Consider the following 22,914-nt stretch of genomic DNA (forward strand, 5'->3'; position numbering starts at 1 on the left):
AAACTACAAGCCTCAGACTTCCCACTTCCTGGTTGGAATTTTCTCAGGTTTTTGCCTGCCATATGAGTTCTGTTATACTCACAGACATTATTCAAACAGTTTTAGAAACTTCAGAGTGTTTTCTATCCAAATCTACTAATAATATGCATATCCTACCTTCTGAGCCTGAGTAGCAGGCAGTTTAATTTGGGCACACCTTTCATCCGGACGTCAAAATACTGCCCCCCTACCCTAGAGAAGTTAACGGCTTGTAAGGAAGCATTTCATGTGACAAATAACATTTGATTTGATTTGATAACCAAACGCTAGACAACAAACTGACCAAACTCATGGCAGAAATGAGTCTGACCTGGGTAAAAGTACTCCCTTTGGCACGGATGAGCATGAGAGGTAGGTCTCACACTGACTGGTCTCTCCCCACACGAGGTACTAACTAGACGCCCCATGAGAATGACTAACAATCCTTTCCCCCAAAATAGGTTAACCCTTCAAGGAATGGAGGAGGACATGGTGGCTTATTGTGTATCTCTTAACCTCTATGGGCTAGGTGGGACGCTAGTGTGCCACCCGTGGTGCACTCCATCAACAGCAGGTGCATTTCAAGAGCGGCAAATTTGAATCCAAATAAATGTCAAAATTCAAATTTTTCAAACATACAACTATTTTACACCCTTTGAAAGATAAACATCTCCTTAATCTAACCACGTTTTACGATTTCAAAAAGGTTTTACGGCGAAAGCATAAATTTAGAGTATGTTAGGACAGTACATTTACAAGAGTTGTGTGTAATGTTTTGTCAAGTCAAAGACAGGGTCACCAAAACCATAAAACCAGCTAAAATGATGCACTAACCTTTTACAATCTCCATCAGATGACACTCCTAGGACATTATGTTAGACAATGCATGCATTTTTAGTTCTATCAAGTTCATATTTATATCCAAAAACAGCGTTTTACTATGGCATTGATGTTGAGGAAATCGTTTCCCTCCAATAACCGGCAGTCAAGTCAGCGTCACAAATTAAATAATTAAAATTAGAAAACATTGGTAAAATATTATATTGTCATTTAAAGAATTATAGATTTACATCTCTTGAACGCAATCAACTTGCCAGATTTAAAAATAACCTTACTGGGAAATCACACTCTGCAATAATCTGAGCACTGCGCCCAGAAAAATACGCGTTGCGATACAGACTAGACGTCATGTTGGGGAGATCTAAAATCGAAAATACTATGTAAATAATCCATTACCTTTGATTCTCTTCATCAGATGTCACTTCCAGGTATCACAGGTCCATAACGAATGTAGTTTTGTTCAAAAAAGCTCATCATTTATGTCCAAAAATCTCCGTCTTGTTAGCACATGATCTAAGCCAGCCGGACTTCTCGTCATGAACGAGGGGAAAAAATATATTTACGTTCGTTCAAACATGTCAAACGTTGTATAGCATGAATCATTAGGGCCTTTTTTAACCAGAACATGAATAATATTCAAGGTGGACGAATGCATACTCTTTTATAACGTATTGGAACGAGGGTACCCAACATGAACTCGCGCGCCAGGTGTCTAATGGGACATCATCGTTCCATGGCTCTTGTTCGGTCAGATCTCCCTCCAGAAGACTCAAAACACTTTGTAAAGGCTGGTGACATCTAGTGGAAGCTAATAGGAAGTGCCAAATAGCAGGGCGGCAAATTCAAAACAACAAAAATCTCAAAATTCAAATTTCTCAAACAATCAACTATTATATCCCATTTTAAAGAAACACTTCTCGTTAATCCAACCACATTGTCCGATTTCAAAAAGGCTTTATGGCGAAAACATAACATTAGATTATGTTAGGACAGCACCTAAACAAGAAAAACCACACAGCCATTTTCCAAGCAAGGAAAGGCGTCACAAAAAACAGAAATACAGCTAAAATGAATCACTAACCTTTGATGATCTTCATCAGATGGCACTCATAGGACTTCATGTTACACAATACATGTATGTTTTGCTCGATAAAATTCATATTTATATAAAAAAAATACATTTTACATTGGCGTGTAATGTTCAGAAATGTTTTGCCTCCCAAAACTGCCAGTGAATGAGCACATCAATTTACAGAAATACTCATCATAAACGTTGATAAAATATTCAACAGTTATTTAAAGAATTATAGATACACTTCTCCTTAATGCAACCGCTGTGTCAGATTTCAAAAAAGCTTTACGGTGAAAGCAAATTTTGCAATAATCTGAGTACAGCGTTCAGACACGGAACCAAACCCGTAATTTTGTGGAGTCAACAAAACTCTGAAATAATATTATAAATATTCACTTACCTTTGATGATCTTCATCAGAATGCATTGCCAGGAATCCCAGGTCCAAAATAAATGTTTGTTTCGTTCGATAAAGTCCATAATTTATGTCCAAATACCTCCTTTTGTTCGTGCGTTCAGTCCACTACTCCAAATGCAGGAAGCGCGAGCGCAAATGTTCCACGACGAAAAGTAAAAAAAGGTCTATTTATTCGTAGAAATATGTCAAACGATGTATAGCATCAATCTTTAGGACGTTTTTAACATAAATCTTCAGTAATATTCCAACCTGTCTTCAGAAAAGAAAAGGAACACAGCTAACGCTCACGTGAGCGCGCGCCTCTGAGCTCATGTCATTTTCTCAGTCATCAACTTCCAGGCCCTCTTGTTCGCTCCATATTCACAGTAGAAGCATGAAACAACATTCTAAAGACTGTTGACATCTAGTGGAAGCCTTAGGAAGTGCAACATGACCTTGTTAACACTACAAATTGGATCGGGATTCACTTGAAAAACTACAAGCCTCAGACTTCCCACTTCCTGGTTGGAATTTTCTCAGGTTTTTGCCTGCCATATGAGTTCTGTTATACTCACAGACATTATTCAAACAGTTTTAGAAACTTCAGAGTGTTTTCTATCCAAATCTACTAATAATATGCATATCCTACCTTCTGAGCCTGAGTAGCAGGCAGTTTAATTTGGGCACACCTTTCATCCGGACGTCAAAATACTGCCCCCTACCCTAGAGAAGTTAACGGCTTGTAAGGAAGCATTTCATGTGACAAATAACATTTGATTTGATTTGATAACCAAACGCTAGACAACAAACTGACCAAACTCATGGCAGAAATGAGTCTGACCTGGGTAAAAGTACTCCCTTTGGCACGGATGAGCATGAGAGGTAGGTCTCACACTGACTGGTCTCTCCCCACACGAGGTACTAACTAGACGCCCCATGAGAATGACTAACAATCCTTTCCCCCAAAATAGGTTAACCCTTCAAGGAATGGAGGAGGACATGGTGGCTTATTGTGTATCTCTTAACCTCTATGGGCTAGGTGGGACGCTAGTGTGCCACCCGTGGTGCACTCCATCAACAGCAGGTGCATTTCAAGAGCGGCAAATTTGAATCCAAATAAATGTCAAAATTCAAATTTTTCAAACATACAACTATTTTACACCCTTTGAAAGATAAACATCTCCTTAATCTAACCACGTTTTACGATTTCAAAAAGGTTTTACGGCGAAAGCATAAATTTAGAGTATGTTAGGACAGTACATTTACAAGAGTTGTGTGTAATGTTTTGTCAAGTCAAAGACAGGGTCACCAAAACCATAAAACCAGCTAAAATGATGCACTAACCTTTTACAATCTCCATCAGATGACACTCCTAGGACATTATGTTAGACAATGCATGCATTTTTAGTTCTATCAAGTTCATATTTATATCCAAAAACAGCGTTTTACTATGGCATTGATGTTGAGGAAATCGTTTCCCTCCAATAACCGGCAGTCAAGTCAGCGTCACAAATTAAATAATTAAAATTAGAAAACATTGGTAAAATATTATATTGTCATTTAAAGAATTATAGATTTACATCTCTTGAACGCAATCAACTTGCCAGATTTAAAAATAACCTTACTGGGAAATCACACTCTGCAATAATCTGAGCACTGCGCCCAGAAAAATACGCGTTGCGATACAGACTAGACGTCATGTTGGGGAGATCTAAAATCGAAAATACTATGTAAATAATCCATTACCTTTGATTCTCTTCATCAGATGTCACTTCCAGGTATCACAGGTCCATAACGAATGTAGTTTTGTTCAAAAAAGCTCATCATTTATGTCCAAAAATCTCCGTCTTGTTAGCACATGATCTAAGCCAGCCGGACTTCTCGTCATGAACGAGGGGAAAAAAATATATTTACGTTCGTTCAAACATGTCAAACGTTGTATAGCATGAATCATTAGGGCCTTTTTTAACCAGAACATGAATAATATTCAAGGTGGACGAATGCATACTCTTTTATAACGTATTGGAACGAGGGTACCCAACATGAACTCGCGCGCCAGGTGTCTAATGGGACATCATCGTTCCATGGCTCTTGTTCGGTCAGATCTCCCTCCAGAAGACTCAAAACACTTTGTAAAGGCTGGTGACATCTAGTGGAAGCAATAGGAAGTGCCAAAATATTCCTCAGCCCCTGTGTTTTTCAATGGGATAGGTTTAAAGGTAATACAACACATCAGGTATCCACTTCCTGTCAGAAAATGTCTCAGGGTTTTGCCTGCCAAATGAGTTCTGTTATACTCACAGACACCATTCAAACAGTTTTAGAAACTTTAGAGTGTTTTCTATCCATATATAATAAGTATATGCATATTCTAGTTACTGGGTAGGATTAGTAACCAGATTAAATCGGGTACATTTTTTTTATCCAGACGTGCAAATGCTGCCCCCTAGCCCTAACAGGTTAACAGTGTTCTTAATACTCTCTTCTCACAAGTGAAGGCCGAACCTTGCTGGTGTTGCTCACCACAACGTGAAACCAGGGCATTTCATTGTGGTCAAATAAAAAGAAAAAGTTGGAAAGACCCCAGGTGAAAGGGACCATACCAGGTGCTCCTGACCAAATCCTCGGCTGTCAAGGTAGCAGAACGAGATACGTGGACACACAAGTCCCGCTGCAGGAAGTTGCCAGAACCAGGAAATCAGAATGGTGAGGAGGATCGGTGAATGCGAAAGGACCTGTTTCTGGATTGGTGTCACCGTGATAGTGGAGACCGTCGTCTGCCTCCTGCTGGCCAGTAATGACCTAGAAGGATCCAGTCCCCAGCCAACGGGACCGGAGTAGAGGCACAGAAGAAGCTGGTAAGGTTGTGAGAGGAAAACAAGACTTCAAAGACACTATGAACTCATTCCTTTCCACAGCACAGATGGTGGCGAATGGACTCTCCCCAAGCACTTCCTGTTGGGTCTGTGGGCTAGACCCACAGGGGGTAGAGGATGATGGGCTCGCTTTACTGGGTGTCCCAGCCGGTGTAAATTAGACTTTTCCATGCTCCCAGCACATAGGTTTACAATTCCCCTCCTTGACGACTGGACCTTATTTTGCTTTTTATAACCAAGCTTGGATAGGTATTTATAGAAGACCTTGTGAAAATAAAATCTGTCCCACACCCATCCCAATAGAATGCTCATTGACTGCAGCCTGGTGTATACAGGGCAATGGGTCTGTCTACCTAGGTGAAAATGTGTGCAATTGTACAATGGACTCTGATGGAGAATCAAATTGATCACTGGCAGTTTAGAATTTGCAGATGGGCAGACTCTCAAATGAAAGTGTGGTACTCTCAGTGCTTCATATAACCTTAGAAACAAGTCAATCAGCCCCTAATGGGACCTGTTGGTTATGTGGGAACAGTGCATATTATGTACTAACAGATTACATTTACATTTTAGTCATTTAGCAGATGCTCTTATCTAGAGCGACTTACAGTAGTGAATACATACATTTCATTTTTCATTTCATGCATTTTATTTTTTGTACTGGCCCCCCGTGGGAATCAAACCCACAACCCTGGCGTTGCACACACCATGCTGGCATTGCAAACACCATGCTCTACCAACTGAGCCACAGGGAAGGCATTTGGGGGTAGTGTGTACTATTGGGTTCGTTGTTCCTGCTATGAGAGCAGTGCCAGATGACTTATAATTCATTTCCAGGGATATTGTCCCCCTGCAGCAGTGCTTGCTGGCAGGGATTACTCATATTCAAACTGCCCTGTCACAATTTACTGGTGTAATGCTCCCTAATTATGGAGTGGCTAATGCTACGTCAAAAGCCCTTAAGGCCCTCAGTACTGAAATGGTAGCACTTCTAAAATTGGCCTTACAAAATCATGAAGCTCTAGACTACCTATGAGGAAGTCAGGGAGGAATGTGTGCAGTCATTGGAGATGAGTGTTGCACCTTTGTTCCTGACTCGTCTATGAATGTCACCTATTTAGCAGATTACATAGCAGAAACTGCTTGAGGCACTGTGCTCTTTTGTCTCACAGGTCTCAGCAACTATTATGTCCACTGCATCTGCAGGAGAGACTGTTAGTTTGATTGGGCTAAAATAAATGCCATTTGCTGATGAGAATGATGAAGATAATGAGGACTATAAGGAACTCACTGAAGGCCATGAAGAGCATGACCATGTTCTCCCCCCTGCTTATGATGATAGAATTGACATACATTAAATTGTGTAATGAAGCATGTGTGTAACTGTATGAAGCAAAGGTCTTAAGTTAAACCATTCTACTGCAATGGTTTTACAAGTGTAAGGGCTATGGAATAAGCATCAGTTACTAGTCGGATTGTACAACCCAGAATGAAGGGTTTGAACGAATACAGTGTCTGGTTTTATGTGTTGATTTCGCCTACTTTTAATAGAAGTATTTTGATAGAACGTCCTTTGATACTTTAAGCCATAATCTAATGCTTACCTTAAAATGTAACAATAGTTATCACAGGGTAATAAAAGGAGTGTGATGTAAATGTTCTCGGTGTGTATCAGATCGTATGTTTAGCATAATGCTGCTTTGTAATAACCTGTCTTAGTTGGGTTCATGCGAGTGATGGATTGACTACACAAAGGAGTAAACCACACTATCACTGAAAGGTAATTTGACAGTACAACCAGAACATTACTCTGGGAACTAGAAATAGTGATACAATATCTCAGTTTCAAGTTAAGAAGCCTGGTGTGGTATCAGTTAGTCTCATGCAGGAACCAACCATGCTTATATGACTTGTTTGTGTAGCAGTATAAATGGACTGAAAAGGGAACAGCCATTTTCAGAGTTTCATCAGGCTTGTATTGAGTTAGTGAACCTCTCTGGCCGTGATAATAAAGATTGATTCATTTACATTGAGTTTGAGTCCTTAGTGGTGAATTTCCACCACAGTAGCAATACAGGTGAAATCAGTTATTGACACAGACATGGTAGCGTATCAGGATGATTAAAATGCTTTGCACCAAGAGGTTATGAGATTAAATCCCAGGAGAGTAAATATGAATTACTGTATAATATAAATGTACATGCACAATGTATGTCAATGTGTGTCAAATATGTACATTAAAAAAATTGTATGTTAAAAGCACTATGTGTGTAACTAGTTTCACATACTTTTTTTTAGGAAAGTAATCATATTTTCTAGTTGAATGAACATATGAGACAATTTGAGCAAACACACTATTTGAAGTTTACAGAATTTGTGCCTATGTTTTCTCATGTTGGAGCTAAGTTTGGGCCAACTCAAAATGTTAAGTTCAGGTAATACTTTTGCCGAAAGGTTGAGTAAACAAAAAAAAAGGCTGTGTAACCAGTTACTTAATAACATTTAGTTGAAACAGCTAGATATTTTGTTTACAGTGTAGTCAAAATGTTTTCCTTGGGGTAAGTTGAGACAATGGATGAGCCAATGTCAAGTTGAGCAAATTTAAGTGTTTTCTTCACAGGCGTAATGCAAGGCATTATCACCGGGATATGGGGCATCAACAGGCCTGGTCTATGTTAAAAGTGTAAAATATGCTTAAAATGATTAAAAGACTAAAAGTGGTTATGATTGTGTTGAATTGTGTTTGGGAAATAAAGATAGACATGGTTTTAAAAGGGTAGTGGTAATATTTCATTCAGTACAGAAATGTGTAGGCGGCTTAACTTACACTGTCCCGTGCTCAACTTACCCCATACCTGGGGTAAGTTGTGTCAAGATACCATTTTTTGGGGGACAAGCTATGTTTTCAAAACTGCATTGTTTACATGAATTCTGATTATGTCCAGGTATACATAACAACATATGTAGATATCTCTGTTAAAAATAATACTATATTTCTCTTGACGGAGTGATGCTGAATGTAAAAACATATCTCAAGTTGAATGTTATTCATAACAGTGAGAGTTATGCACATGCATCTTAAGTTAGGATAAATGAGAGTCAGGGTCTGAGAGAGATAGAGAGCTGATTAGAGTAAAGAATAGATACAGTAACATGTCTTGCTCATCTCTAGTGTAGCTACCGAAGGAAGACGTGTGACATATTTCATTATTTACCTATCTCCCTAATATAAACGGACAATGCAAAGTCATCATCTCAGAAGTAATATAAAAATAGAAGTGATATAATTAACAGTTCTTTTTTTTTAAAGGAAAACGGAAAGTGAGAGAGAGGAGAGGTGTATAGAGAGTTCCAGGTCTTACTCGTCTCTGGTGTAGCAGGGGTAGGGGAACATCTGAACATAGTTCCCAGGCTCCACCACGTCATGACCCACAAATGTGTTAATGATGGCTCTCTCTATCATATCTGAGGACACACAGGCAGGCAGAAAGGAAGACGCACACACACACACACACACGCACACACACACACACGCACATACACAGATCAAGACGCAGCAGAGATGACAGGGCCACTTTACACCTCACTGAATAAGCCATCCCATCAAGTTCTATCCTAACCACACTACCCAATGCAATGTGGTTATCAGTGTGGTAATCAGTGTGGTTTACAATGCAGAGGTAAAAATCTATCTGTTCTGGATTAAATCAATTGTATTGTCTCAGTGAGCCCAGGATGTCTCTATGTACAGTACACTCAACAGACTGCCATGTCAGTTCCAATGCATTATCTGTATTAACTTTATGTGTCAAATAAGCAGCTTGTCTCTTGCTCTCCTGCTTCGTAAATAAAAGATGAATCTCGGAGAAAAAGTGCTGTATCTGCAGCTTGGCGTTGGCACCCACACAGGTGTGCTCACTTCATGATCACCAGTTTACCACAATAAATATACATATATTTATCTTTTTTATTTTTCTTTCTTTTAGGGGGTTGATCAGCTTTAATATTGCGGATAGATTGTAGCTTCCATCAATGTAATTGTCTGCATCATTTCAATCCCCCATATATTTTTGGGTAAATATATTTATATATATACTGCTCAAAAAAATAAAGGAAACACTTAAACAACACATCCTAGATCTGAATGAAAGAAATAATCGTATTAAATACGGTTTTCTTTACATAGTTGAATGTGCTGACAACAAAATGACACAAAAATAATCAATGGAAATCCAATTTATCAACCCATGGAGGTCTGGATTTGGAGTCACACTCCAAATTAAAGTGGAAAACCACACTACAGGCTGATCCAACTTTGATGTAATGTCCTTAAAACAAGTCAAAATGAGGCTCAGTAGTGTGTGTGTGGCCTCCACGTGCCTGTATGACCTCCCTACCACGCCTGGGCATGCTCCTGATGAGGTGGCGGATGGTCTCCTGAGGGATCTCCTCCCAGACCTGAACTAAAGCATCCGCCAACTCCTGGACAGTGTGTGGTGCAACGTGGCGTTGGTGGATGGAGCGAGGCATGATGTCCCAGATGTGCTCAATTGGATTCAGGTCTGGGGATGACGGGCGGGCCAGTCCATAGCATCAATGGCTTCCTCTTGCAGGAACTGCTGACACACTCCGGCCACATGAAGTCTAGCATTGTCTTGCATTAGGAGGAACCCAGGGCCAACCGCACCAGCATATGGTCTCACAAGGGGTCTGAGGATCTCATCTTGGTACCTAATGGCAGTCAGGCTACCTCTGGCGAGCACATGGAGGGCTGTGCGGCCCCCCAAAGAAATGTCACCCCACACCATGACTGACCCACCTCCAAACCGGTCATGCTGGAGGATGTTGCAGGCAGCAGAACGTTCTCCACGGCTTCTCCAGACTCTGTCACGTCTGTCACGTGCTCAGTGTGAACCTGCTTTCATCTGTGAAGAGCACAGGGCGCCAGTGGCGAATTTGCCAATCTTGGTGTTCTCTGGCAAATGCCAAATGTCCTGCACGGTGTTGGGCTGTAAGCACAACCCCCACCTGTGGACGTCGGGCCCTCATACCACCCTCATGGAGTCTGTTTCTGACCGTTTGAGAAGACACATGCACATTTGTGGCCTGCTGGAGGTCATTTTGCAGGGCTCTGGCAGTGCTCCTCCTGCTCCTCCTTGCACAAAAGCGGAGGTAGCGGTCCTGCTGCTGGGTTGTTGCCCTCCTATGGCCTCCTCCACGTCTCCTGATGTACTGGCCTGTCTCCTGGTAGCGCCTCCATGCTCTGGACACTATGCTGACAGACACAGCAAACCTTCTTGCCACAGCTCGCATTGATGTGCCATCCTGGATGAGCTGAACTGCCTGAGCCACTTGTGTGGGTTGTAGACTCCGTCTCATGCTACCACTAGAGTGAAAGCACCGCCAGCATTCAAAAGTGACCAAAACATCAGCCAGGAAGCATAGGAACTGAGAAGTGGTCTGTGGTCCCCACCTGCAGAACCACTCCTTTATTGGGGGTGTCTTGCAAATTGCCTATAATTTCCACCTGTTGTCTATTCCATTTGCACAACAGCATGTGAAATTTATTGTCAATCAGTGTTGCTTCCTAAGTGGACAGTTTGATTTCACAGAAGTGTGATTGACTTGGAGTTACATTGTGTTGTTTAAGTGTTCCCTTTATTTTTTTGAGCAGTGTATATATATATATATATATATATATATATATATATATATATATATACATACACATACCCACATATATAAACATGCATACATATACACATACATACATACATACATACATACATACATACATACATACATACATACATACATACATACATACATACATACATACATACATACATACATACATACATACATACATACATACATACAAATACACACACATATATAAATATACGCATATATATTTTTTTTAATATATTTTCCTTTCTTATTTCCCACAAACCCTACCACCCCTCCCCTAATTGGAGTAAACTAATAAACAATAATACTTAGGTTTCTACTTCCAGCATATACATACTATATACATTTTACAGACACAATCTATTTTACAATAGTTATATTTTGTTTGATTTTAGTCCTGGGCTTCCTCTATGTCTGATGTCCATCCAGTTTGATTTCTATTTGCCATATATTTTAACTGTGCTATTTCACAAAAGTTCTGAACCTATATACATTTTACAGACACCGTATGTTTTACATTTGATATCTTGTTGTTATTAGTCCCACTCTTCAGCTCCATTCAACCCCTCCCATCTATCAACACCATCCATTTTGGATTTCTATTTGCCATATATTTTTCAACTGTGCTGGGATGCTTCACAAAAGTTCTGAACCTGTATATTCTCATAGTTTCTACAGATTGTAAATTGAAGATAAACATTTTAGCTAAAATAATTATTATATTATTGATTGATTGACTATGACTTTGCAAATCACCCAGTATTGCTATCTGCAGCGTTAGCTCCAGGTAAATGTTGCAATTCTTCAGCCATTCCTGGACCTGTGACCAAAAACGAGCTACATATAGACAGTACCAAAATAAATGATCTAATGACTCTACCTCCTCGCAGCAAAATCTGCAGAGCTGGGAATGTTGTATCCCCCATATATATATAATTAATTTGAAATAGCCAGGGTGCCAGTCTGTTTTTGTTTCGTCTAAATCTTTTGTAGCTGTGATTTTGATGTTAATGATTTGACAGTTTGTAGCTGTGATACTGATGTTAATGGCTTGACAGTTTGTAGCTGTGATACGGATGTTAATGGCTTGACAGTTTGTAGCTGTGATACTGATGTTAATGTATTGACAGTTAGTAGCTGTGATACTGATGTTAATGGTTTGACAGTTAGTAGCTGTGATACTGATGTTAATGGTTTGACAGTTAGTAGCTGTGATACTGATGTTAATGGCTTGACAGTTAGTAGCTGTGATAGTGATGTTAATGGCTTGACAGTTTGTAGCTGTGATACTGATGTTAATGGCTTGACAGTTTGTAGCTGTGATACTGATGTTAATGGTTGGACAGTTAGTAGCTGTGATACTGATGTTAATGGTTTGACAGTTAGTAGCTGTGATACTGATGTTAATGGCTTGACAGTTTGTAGCTGTGATACTGATGTTAATGGCTTGACAGTTTGTAGCTGTGATACTGATGTTAATGGCTTGACAGTTTGTAGCTGTGATACTGATGTTAACCTGTCTGGGCTAGGGGGCAGTATTTTCACGGCCGTTTGAAAAACATACCCAATTTAAACAGGTTACTACTCTGGCCCAGAAACTAGAATATGCATATTATTGGTAGATTTGGATAGAAAACACTCTGAAGTTTCTAAAACTGTTTGAATGGTGTCAGTGAGTATAACAGAACTCATATGGCAGGCAAAAACCTGAGACAAATCCAAGCAGGAAGTGAAAAGTCTGAGAATTGGAGTTCTTTTTTTGAATCTCAATCGAAGCTACAGTGTCTATGGGGTGATGTTGCACTTCCTAAGGCTTCCATTGGCTGTCTAAAGCCTTCAGAAAGTGGTTTGAGCATTTTCCTGTCACTAGGCAGATAATAGGAGCTCAGTTACTGAGTGGTCTGCCTGGCAACAAAGGGATTGGATGAGCTCGGTCCCGCGAGCGCACCCCTCCTTCTTTTTCTTCTTGAATGTGTATGCTATTGTCCGGTTGGAATATTATCGCAATTTTACGTTAAAAATACCATAAAGATTGATTTTAAACAGCGTTTGACATGCGTCTAAGTACGGTAATGGACCATTTTGACTTTTTGTCTCTCGTTCCGCTCGCCGCGTTATGCCTTTGGATAAGTGATCTGTACGCACGAACAAAACGGAGGTATTTGTACATAAATATGGATTATTTCGAACAAAAACAACATTTCTTGTAGAAGTAGCAGTCCTGGGAGTGCATTCTGACGAAGATCAGCAAAGGTAAAATAATATTTGTAATACTAATTCTGAGTTTAGGTTGCCCTGAACTTCGTGGGTGTCTGAATAGCTCACCGTGATGGCTGAGCTATGTACTCAGAATATTGAAAAATTTGCTTTCTCCGTAAAGCTATTTTAAAATCTGACACAGTGGTTGCATCCAGGGGTAGTCTATCTATAATTCTTTAAATAATTGTTATATATTTTGTCAACATTTATGATGAGGATTTTTGTAAATTGATGTGCACATTCACCGGGCGTTTTGGTGGGAATACATTTTCTGAACATCACGCGCCAATGTAAAATGCTGTTTTTGGATATAAATATGAACTTTATCGAACAAAACATACATGTATTGTGTAACATAATGTCCTAGGAGTGTCATCTGATGAAGATCGTCAAAGGTTAGTGCTTCATTTAGCTGTGTTTAGGTTTTATTGACACATGTCCTTGCTTGGAAAATGGCTGTGTGATTATTTTTGTCTATGTACTCTCCTAACATAATCTAATGTTTTGCTTTCGCTGTAAAGCCTTTTTGAAATCGGACAATGTGGTTAGATTAACGAGAAGTTTATCTTTAAAATGGCGTTAAACAGTTGTATGTTTGAGAAAGCTGAATTATGACATTTTGTTGTTTTTGAATTTTCCGCCCTGATATTTCACTGGCTGTGTCCCGCAGGTGGGACGCTAGCCCATAGAAGTTAATGGCTTGACAGTTTGTAGCTGTGATACTGATGTTAACCTGTTGGGGGTAGGGGGCAGTATTGACACGGCCGGATAAAAAACGTACCCGATTTAATCTGGTTACTACTCCTGCCCAGTAACTAGAATATGCATATAATTATTGGCTTTGGATAGAAAACACCCTAAAGTTTCTAAAACTGTTTGAATGGTGTCTGTGAGTATAACAGAACTCATATGGCAGGCAAAAACCTGAGAGGATTCTATATGGGAAGTGGCCAGTCTGACAAGTTGTTGTTCATCTTGGCTCTTTTTATTGAAGACTGAGGATCTTTGCTATAACGTGACACTTCCTACGGCTCCCATAGGCTCTCAGAGCCCGGGAAAAAGCTGAATGATATCGAGGCAGCCTCTGGCTGAAACACATTATCGCTTTTGGCAAGTGGCCGATCAGAGTACTATGGGCTTAGGCGCATGCCCGAGTCGACCCCATGCTTTATTTTCTTTCGTCTGTTTACCTAAATGCAGATTCCCGGTCGGAATATTATCGCTTTTTACGAGAAAAATGGCATAAAAATTGATTTTAAACAGCGGTTGACATGCTTCGAAGTACGGTAATGGAATATTTAGAAATGTTTTGTCACGAAATGCGCCATCCTCGTCACCCTTCTTTCCCTTTCGGATAGTGTCTTGAACACACGAACAAAACGCCGCTATTTGGATATAACGCTGGATTATTTGGGACCAAACCAACACTTGTTATTGAAGTAGAAGTCCTGGGAGTGCATTCTGACGAAGAACACCAAAGGTAATAACATTTTTCTTATAGTAAATCTGACTTTGGTGAGTGCTAAACTTGCTGGGTGTCTAAATAGCTAGCCTGTGATGCCGGGCTATCTACTTAGAATATTGCAAAATGTGCTTTCACCGAAAAGCTATTTTAAAATCGGACATATCGAGTGCATAGAGGAGTTCTGTATCTATAATTCTTAAAATAATTGTTATGCTTTTTGTGAACGTTTATCGTGAGTAATTTAGTAAATTCACCGGAAGTTGGGGGGTATGCTAGTTCTGAACGTCACATGCTAATGTAAAAAGCTGGTTTTTGATATAAATATGAACTTGATTGAACAAAACATGCATGTATTGTATAACATAATGTCCTAGGTGTGTCATCTGATGAAGATCATCAAAGGTTAGTGCTGCATTTAGCTGTCTTCTGGGTTTTTGTGACATTATATGCTAGCTTGAAAAATGGGTGTCTGATTATTTCTGGCTGGGTACTCTGCTGACATAATCTAATGTTTTGCTTTCGTTGTAAAGCCTTTTTGAAATCGGACAGTGTGGTTAGATTACCGAGAGTCTTGTCTTTAAAATGGTGTAAAATAGTCATATGTTTGAAAAATTGAAGTTTTTGCATTTTTTAGGTATTTGAATAACGCAAGCGTCCCACCTAGCCCATAGAAGTTAATGGATTGACAGTTTGCAGCTGTGCTACTGATGTTAATGGCTTGACAGTTTGTAGCTGTGATACTGATGTTAATGGCCTGACAGTTTGTAGCTGTGATGTTGCTGTGAAGTTGTCTAGTGTTGTCTAGAGTTGCCTTGAGTTGGCTAGTGTTGGCTAGAGTTGGCTAGTGTTGGCTAGGATTGTCTAGAGTTGTCTAGTGTTGTCTAGAGTGAATTCATCATCTAAAGCAGGAACATCCTGGCAACATTTCAGTCTACATTTACCCTTCAGTAGTCAAGATGGAGGATTCTGGTCACGTACCCTGGATCCACACAAAGCCATAGAGAAAGTAGAACTTTCCCCCTGTGTTGGGCCCCGGGCGCCAGTAGGCCCGGCGGATCTCGTTGGTTTTCTCTGTGAAGCTGGAATTCTGTCTGATCTTATAGAGGACATGAGGAGGCAGGGAGCCATCTCTGTTGGTCTGGAATATCACACCTGGAAGAGAAGGAGAAGGACATTACAGTGATATAGCTACAGTATATCTTTCACATTACTTCCTCATAATATGACATTCATTTTCCGACTGGACGCTATCTGCATACCACTGCTGCTGCCCTTTCAGTAATACCCATCTGACCCCTGCGCCTGGCCATTATCTATGATCTGTTTTCACTGTTAAGCCAGAGTGCCAAAGACACATTTCCATTTTGTGAAAATGTCATGGACAATTACGTTTTCATATCTTATAATGAAATAGAGTAGTCTCTCCTATTGAGTAGTTACTGTACAGTACTCACTGGCAAACACTGAGATGTTATCATGGTAGGCTTGGTTCAGGGTATAGTTGACGATGCTGTCTTCATCAGGGAAACCCTTGAAGATATCCACACTGACCTGGAACAAGAAGAAGTAGAAAAAGACAAACAAAAAAAACTTTATTGATCTATTGTCCTTGCAGCCAAAGGAAAATGAATCTCTTGCCTTGTTCCCAACCCTTCTGAAATAAACACACACAGGTTGGAGAGGTTGGATCCCAGGTCTGCCACAGCGCCAACTGCCAACAGCACAGGAACCGTCTATATCTGCAACACTGGTAACATTAGTCCTTGCCCTATGGGCTCTGGTTAAAAGGCAGGGTACCATTTGGGATGACACCTGGGACTATTGAATGGAGCTTTGCTTGCTGTGTGGTACTGATTCTCAATGCTCATATTACTGTATGCCCGCTGTCTGTGGGACTGGATCAATGTACTCAAGTTCCATCGTTCTTCCTGTGTCAGTCTGAATCAGACCACCCATGTTTACGGTACCTCCTGCCTACATACAGGAGGCTATGTCTGAAACGTCATCCTATTTGCTTATATACTGTACTTGGCTCTGACCAAAAGTAGTCCATTTTATAGGGAATAGGGTGGCATTTGCAACACAACCAACGGCTCATCTCATGGACACTGACCTTGGACATGAAGTGTGTCCAGCCGCAGGCTGCGTTGTCGATGGTGTCCAGCTGCTCCAGCAGGGTGGAGGTGTTGGACAGGGTGTAGTTGCCATCCAGCAGCCCACGCAGCAGGTCACTGTCCGTCCCGTTCAGCAGCTCCGGGTGACCACGCAGGTTAGAGGTGAACTAAGAAGAGGAGGACATCAGAAGTTGTGTATGTGTTTATGTTACAGTATGTGTATATATGGGCTTATCAGGCAAGATAAGGACTGTATAAATGTACTGTGTGGGGGACAATAAATATTTTGTATTATGTGTATGAGTTATCTTATTAAGTTATTACTGTGTGTTACCTGCTGCAGCCAGGCCAGCTGGTGGTGCAGCTTGCCCTCCTCCAGGTAGGTCCTGAGCTGGGCAGAGATGTTGAGCCACACCCTGGCGTAGTGAGTCACGTTCCCCACAAACGCAAATGTCTCATTTGCCTACACAGACAGCAAGCAATAGCACATGTCACCATCAACACAGAAGCTATGCCAGTCCTAGCTCTGGTCCAAGGTGTTACATGTGGCTTGCTGGCACTACAGTCGTGGCCAAAAGTTTTGAGAATGACACAAATATTAATTTCCACAAAGTTTGCTACTTCAGTGTCTTTAGATATTTTTGTCAGATGTTACTATGGAATACTGGAGTATAATTACAAGCATTTCATAAGTGTCAAAGGCTTTTACTGACAATTACATGAAGTTGTTGCAAAGAGTCAATATTTGCAGTGTTGATCCTTCTTTTTCAAGACCTCTGCAATCCGCCCTGGCATGCTGTCAATTAACTTCTGGGCCACATCCTGACTGATGGCAGCCCATTCTTGCATAATCAATGCTTGGAATTTGTCAGAATTTGTGGGTTTTTGTTTGTCCACCCGCCTCTTGAGGATTGACCACAAGTTCTCAATGGGATTAAGATCTGGGGAGTTTCCTGGCCATGGACCCAAAATATCGAAGTTTTGTTCCCCGAGCCACTTAGTTATCACTTTTGCCTTATGGCAAGCTACTCCATCATGCTGGAAAAGGCATTGTTCATCACCAAACTGTTTCTGGATGGTTGGGAGAAGTTGCTCTCGAAGGATGTGTTGGTACCATTCTTTATTCATGGCTGTGTTCTTAGGCAAAATGATGAGTGAGCCCACTCGCTTGGCTGAGAAGTAAGCCCACACATGAATGGTCTCAGGATGCTTTACTGTTGGCATGACACAGGACTGATGGTAGCGCTCACCTTGTCTCCTCCGGACAAGCTTTTTTCCGGATGCCCCAAACAATCGGAAAGGGGATTTATCAGAGAAAATGACTTTACCCCAGTCCTCAGCAGTCCAATCCCTGTACCTTTTGCAGAATATCAGTCTGTCCCTGATGTTTTTCCTGGAGAGAAGTGGCTTCTTTGCTGCCCTTCTTGACACCAGGCCATCCTCCAAAAGTATTCGCCTCACTGTGTGTGCAGATGCACTCACACCTGCCTGCTGCCATTCCTGAGCAAGCTCTGTACTGGTGGTGCCCCGATCCCGCAGCTGAATCAACTTTAGGGGACGGTCCTGGCGCTTGTTGGACTTTCTTGGGCGCCCTGAAGCCTTCTTCACAACAATTGAACCGCTCTCCTTGAAGTTCTTGATGATCCGATAAATGGTTGATTTAGGTGCAATCTTACTGGCAGCGATATCCTTGCCTGTGAAGCCCTTTTTGTGCAACGCAATGATGACGGCATGTGTTTCCTTGCAGGTAACCATAGTTGACAGAGGAAGAACAATGATTCCAAGCACCACCCTCCTTTTGAAGCTTCCGGTCTGTTTTTCTAACTCAATCAGCATGACAGAGTGATCTCCAGCCCTGTCCTCGTCAACACTCACACCTGTGTTAACGAGAGAATCACTGACATGATGTCAGCTGGTCCTTTGGTGGCAGGGCTGAAATGCAGTGGAAATGTTTTTTGGGATTCAGTTCATTTGCAAAGAGGGACTTTGCAATTAATTGCAATTGATCTGATCACTCTTCATAACATTCTGGAATATATGCAAATTGCCATCATACAAACTGAGGCAGCAGACTTTGTGAAAATTAATATTTGTGTCATTCTCAAAACGTTTGGCCACGACTGTAGGTCTTCTCAGTTAACACCCTGGACCAGAGCTATCCCAGTCCCATCACTGTATCCAGTTACTCTATCCACATCCTTTCAACCGTTGTTCCTTTTCTGTTGAGTCCTTTCGGTGGCCACTCGCTCCACTCTCTGCCTCTCTCCCTCCCTCTATAGTTTTAATCATTTCTCAGACTCCATCCTCCAGTCCACTTGCTAAGATAAGAAATCAACTGTCTGCCAATAACAAGCCTGTGGTAACTAGTGGGATGTACAGAGAAACAGAATCAATGGCCAGTTGTGCATATGTTGTGGTATAGTGAGACCTCCGGGGACTGAGGAGGAGCATGATTAATCTTGCAGCTCATTGACTTCCTACACATCGTGCTCTAAACCAATATACAGAACATGCAGTTGAATGGTTAATGTGTTTAGGCTGGGAAACAAATGACCATGGGGTTCCTAATGAATTCACAACATGTTCTCAATACGCTGAGAGTCTAAAAGTGTCTGATAAATGACTTTGGGGTACCCACTAAAGACCACGTTCCCTTTTCTTCTAAATATGAGTCTCCATCCCAGGAGGTTGGTGGCACCTAAATTAGGGAGGACGGGCTTGTGGTAATGGCTGGAGCGGAATTAGTGGATTGGTATCAAATACACCAAACCCATGATTTCCATCTTGCATACATATGCATTTCATAGTCATTTTCATATATTCTTTATCAAATTAAAATAGACAATATATAGCTGTATATCCTGCTAATGTTTAACCCAGCAATGCAAAAATGGCATCTGAACAACTCTATCGCAGAGGACACAGCATAGAAGGCACCAGTCAATGTATATACATACATACAGTAGCAGTCAAAAGTTTGGATACACCTACTAATTTTTACTCATTTTATTTTTACTATTTTCTATATTGTGGAATAATAGTGAAGACATCAAAACTATGAAATAACACATATGGAAACATGTAGTAAACAAAAAAATATTAAAAGTAGCCACCCTTTGCATTGATGACAGCTTTGCACACTCTTGGTATTCTCTCAACCAGCTTCATAAGGTAGTCACCTGGAATGCATTTCAATTAACAGCTGTGCCTTGTTAAAAGTTAATTTGTGGAATTGTTTTCCTTCTTAATGCGTTTGAGCCAATCGGTTGTGTTGTGACAAGGTATACAGAAGATAGCCCTATTTGGTAAAGGACCAAGTCCATATTATGGCAAGAACAGATCAAATAAGCAAAGAGAAACGACAGTCCATCATTACTTTAAGACATGAAGGTCAGTCAATGCGGAACATTTCAAGAACTTTGAAAGTTTCTTCAAGTGCGTTTGCAAAACCCATCAAGCGCTATGATGAAACTGTCTCTCATGAGGACCGCCAAAGGAAAGGAAGACCCAGAGTTACCTCTGATGCAGAGGAAAGAGTTAATTAGAGTTACCAGCCTCAGACATTGCTGCCCAAATAAATGCTTCACAGAGTTCAAGAAACAGACACATCTCAACATAAACTGTTCAGAGGTGACTGCGTGAATCAGGCCTTCATGATTGAATTGCTGCAAAAACTCCACTACTAAAGGATACCAATAAGAAGAAGAGACTTGCTTGGGCCAAGAAACACAAGCGATGGATTTTTGACCGGTGGAAATCTGTCCTTTGGTCTGATGACTCCAAATTTGAGATTTTTGGTTCCAACTACTGTGTCTTTGTGAGACGCAGGGTAGGTGAATGGATGATCTCCGCATGTGTGGTTCCCACCGTGAAGCATGGAGGAGGAAGTGTGATGGTGTGGGGGTGGTTTGCTGTTGACACTGTCTGATTTATTTAGAATTCAAGGCACACATAACCAGCATGGCTACTACAGCATTCTGCAGCAATCTGGTTTGCGGTTAGTGGGACTATCATTTATTTTTCAACAGGACAATGACCCAACACACTTCCAGGCTGTGTGAGGGCTATTTGACCAAGAAGGAGAGTTATGGAGTGCTGCATCAGATGGCCTGGCATCCACAATCACCTGACCTCAACCCAATTGAGATGGTTTGGGATGAGTTGGGCCGCAGAGTGAAGGAAAAGAAGCCAACAAGTGCTCAGTATATGTGGGAACTCCTTCAAGACTGATGGAAAGCATTCCAGGTGAAGCTGGCTGAGAGAATGCCAAGAGTGTGCAAAGCTGTCATCAAGGCAAAGGGTGGCTACGTTGAAAAAAATCTCAAATATTACATATATTCTGATTTGTTTAACACTTTTTGGGTTATTACATGATTCCATGTGTGTTATTTCATAGTTCTGATATCTTCACTATTATTCTACAATGTAGGAAATAGTAAAAATAAAGTAAAACCCTTGAATGAGTAGGTGTGTCCAAACTTTTGACTGGTACTGTACATATATGCATTATAATGATACCGATGACAGAGTCTGAAAGAACATGATCATGTACTTGCCTTCTGAATGACTTTGTCCACATGTGAGCCAACGGGACAGTAGAGGATCTTGGGATTTGTAGTCATCAGATGCACTAGTAAACCCAGATTGCGCTGCTCTTTACTGGTGAAACCCAGAGAGCTCATATTCCCCTGCTTCAAAGCCTCAGGCTCAATGATCCTGGGGATAGACAGAAGACAGAAATCAACAACTTTAGCCTTTACAGCATAGGTATAGAGCACAGGGTTTCCCTACCCTGGTGCCAGCCCAGCTCTAACACACCTTATCAATTCCAAACATTACGTTCTTGTTTAGTTGAACTGGGGTGTTCTTATACGGTGTTCAAAAGCCTGCATACCCTGTAGATCTCTAGCCTGGTCCCGGATCTGTTTGTGCTCCAGCCATTCCATTGCTGTCATGACAGTAAGTGACAGGGGATTGGCATGATAGAACAAACAGACTGGCACTCAGGTTGGTTGATCTCCAGTCAAAGAACAACAGCACAGGAATGATCCCATTACGAAGACACACACCTATCGTTCCCACACAGAATAGGCTGCAGCCCTGCCCACAGCTGTACAAAAGCAGAAAACTGTGAATGAGGATTCTCTTTCCCTTTCTCTTTCTCTCGTCCTCCACCCTCCTCCTCTCCTCCCTCCTCCCCAGGGGTCTCAGTGGTGTTGGGCCCCCAGGTAGTGGTGTTGCGGGCCCAGGAGGTGGTGGTGTTGCCGGGGGCCCCAGGGGCCGTATGACCCCCAGCACAGGCCCCCTTAGGGAGCAGGCGAGCCAGGCCTGACAGCAGGTCTACGTCCCTGACGAGTCTCTCCACGTCAGCCAGGTCTTTCAGCAGAGCACCCAGGTGGGACCGGGAGAGAGGAGCCGAGGAGTTGACCTTCTCCAGACGCAGCTGGTGTGGAGAGAAAGAAAGGGAGAGTGAGAGAGAGAGAGAGGGAGTGAGAAAGAAGACAAGAATCAAAGGAAGAGAGGAGAATGAGAGCGGTAGAGTACATAGATATACTGAGGAGTCATGGACTGTCTGGCATTCCACACTCCACAGTGTTAACAGTATCTATTTGTGTTTGATGAGTGAAAAGCACTTCACCATCAGGGCTGGATTACTGAACGGGCATGCAGAGCAGGTGCCACGGGGCCCCCGACCTTCTCTCAGCCTCATGGCAAAATGTGTAGGATCGCATGAGATGAGCTATAAAGCAGCAAATTTGTATTTCTTCCCCATGGCAAAAAGTGTAAAATTACAGGAAATTAGCTTTGAAACCGCACCTCTTCTTTTAGCCTAATGACAAAACATATTTATTTTACTAGGTAAGTAAGTTAAGAACAAATTCTTATTTTCAATGACAGCAGGTTAACTGCCTTGTTCAGGGGCAGAACGACAGATTTGTACCTTTGTACTCAGATTTGTACTCAGCTCAGGGATTTGAACTTGCAACCTTTCAGTTACTAGCCCAACGCTCTAACCACTAGGCTACCTTGCCACCTGAAAATGTGTAAAAAATGTGTAGAATAGCGTTATAATACTGCACATTTTTCTCTCTGCACCATGGCAAAATGTGTCGGAGGTCCCTGGAGGCCCAGAAGGGCACGGAAGTCGGTGCCAAATGCGGTAGTCCGGCCCTGCTCACCATG

At 41.5% G+C, this 22,914-nt stretch overlaps 1 protein-coding gene across 9 annotated transcripts in view; it reads right to left on the reverse strand.

The window, feature by feature from the left end:
• LOC106580625 (ATP-binding cassette sub-family A member 2) overlaps nt 1-22,914 on the reverse strand; it is a 156,124-nt gene that overhangs the window by 66,655 nt on the left and 66,555 nt on the right. For all 9 annotated transcript variants that reach the window (XR_001322920.2, XM_014161878.2, XM_014161880.2 and 6 more), the window contains 7 exons: nt 21,801-22,174; nt 21,288-21,447; nt 17,066-17,194; nt 16,731-16,898; nt 16,072-16,168; nt 15,596-15,769; nt 8,565-8,667 (listed from right to left, as the gene is read on the reverse strand). Coding sequence is in view for 8 of the 9 variants with exons in the window: in XM_014161878.2 (XP_014017353.1) it covers nt 8,565-8,667; nt 15,596-15,769; nt 16,072-16,168; nt 16,731-16,898; nt 17,066-17,194; nt 21,288-21,447; nt 21,801-22,174 (1,205 nt within the window). In the remaining variant the exon portion in view is untranslated. The remainder of the gene's footprint in view (nt 1-8,564; nt 8,668-15,595; nt 15,770-16,071; nt 16,169-16,730; nt 16,899-17,065; nt 17,195-21,287; nt 21,448-21,800; nt 22,175-22,914) is intronic.

The sequence above is a fragment of the Salmo salar genome, chromosome ssa20, assembly GCF_905237065.1.
Source record: "Salmo salar chromosome ssa20, Ssal_v3.1, whole genome shotgun sequence".
NCBI classification, from domain to species: domain Eukaryota; kingdom Metazoa; phylum Chordata; class Actinopteri; order Salmoniformes; family Salmonidae; genus Salmo; species Salmo salar.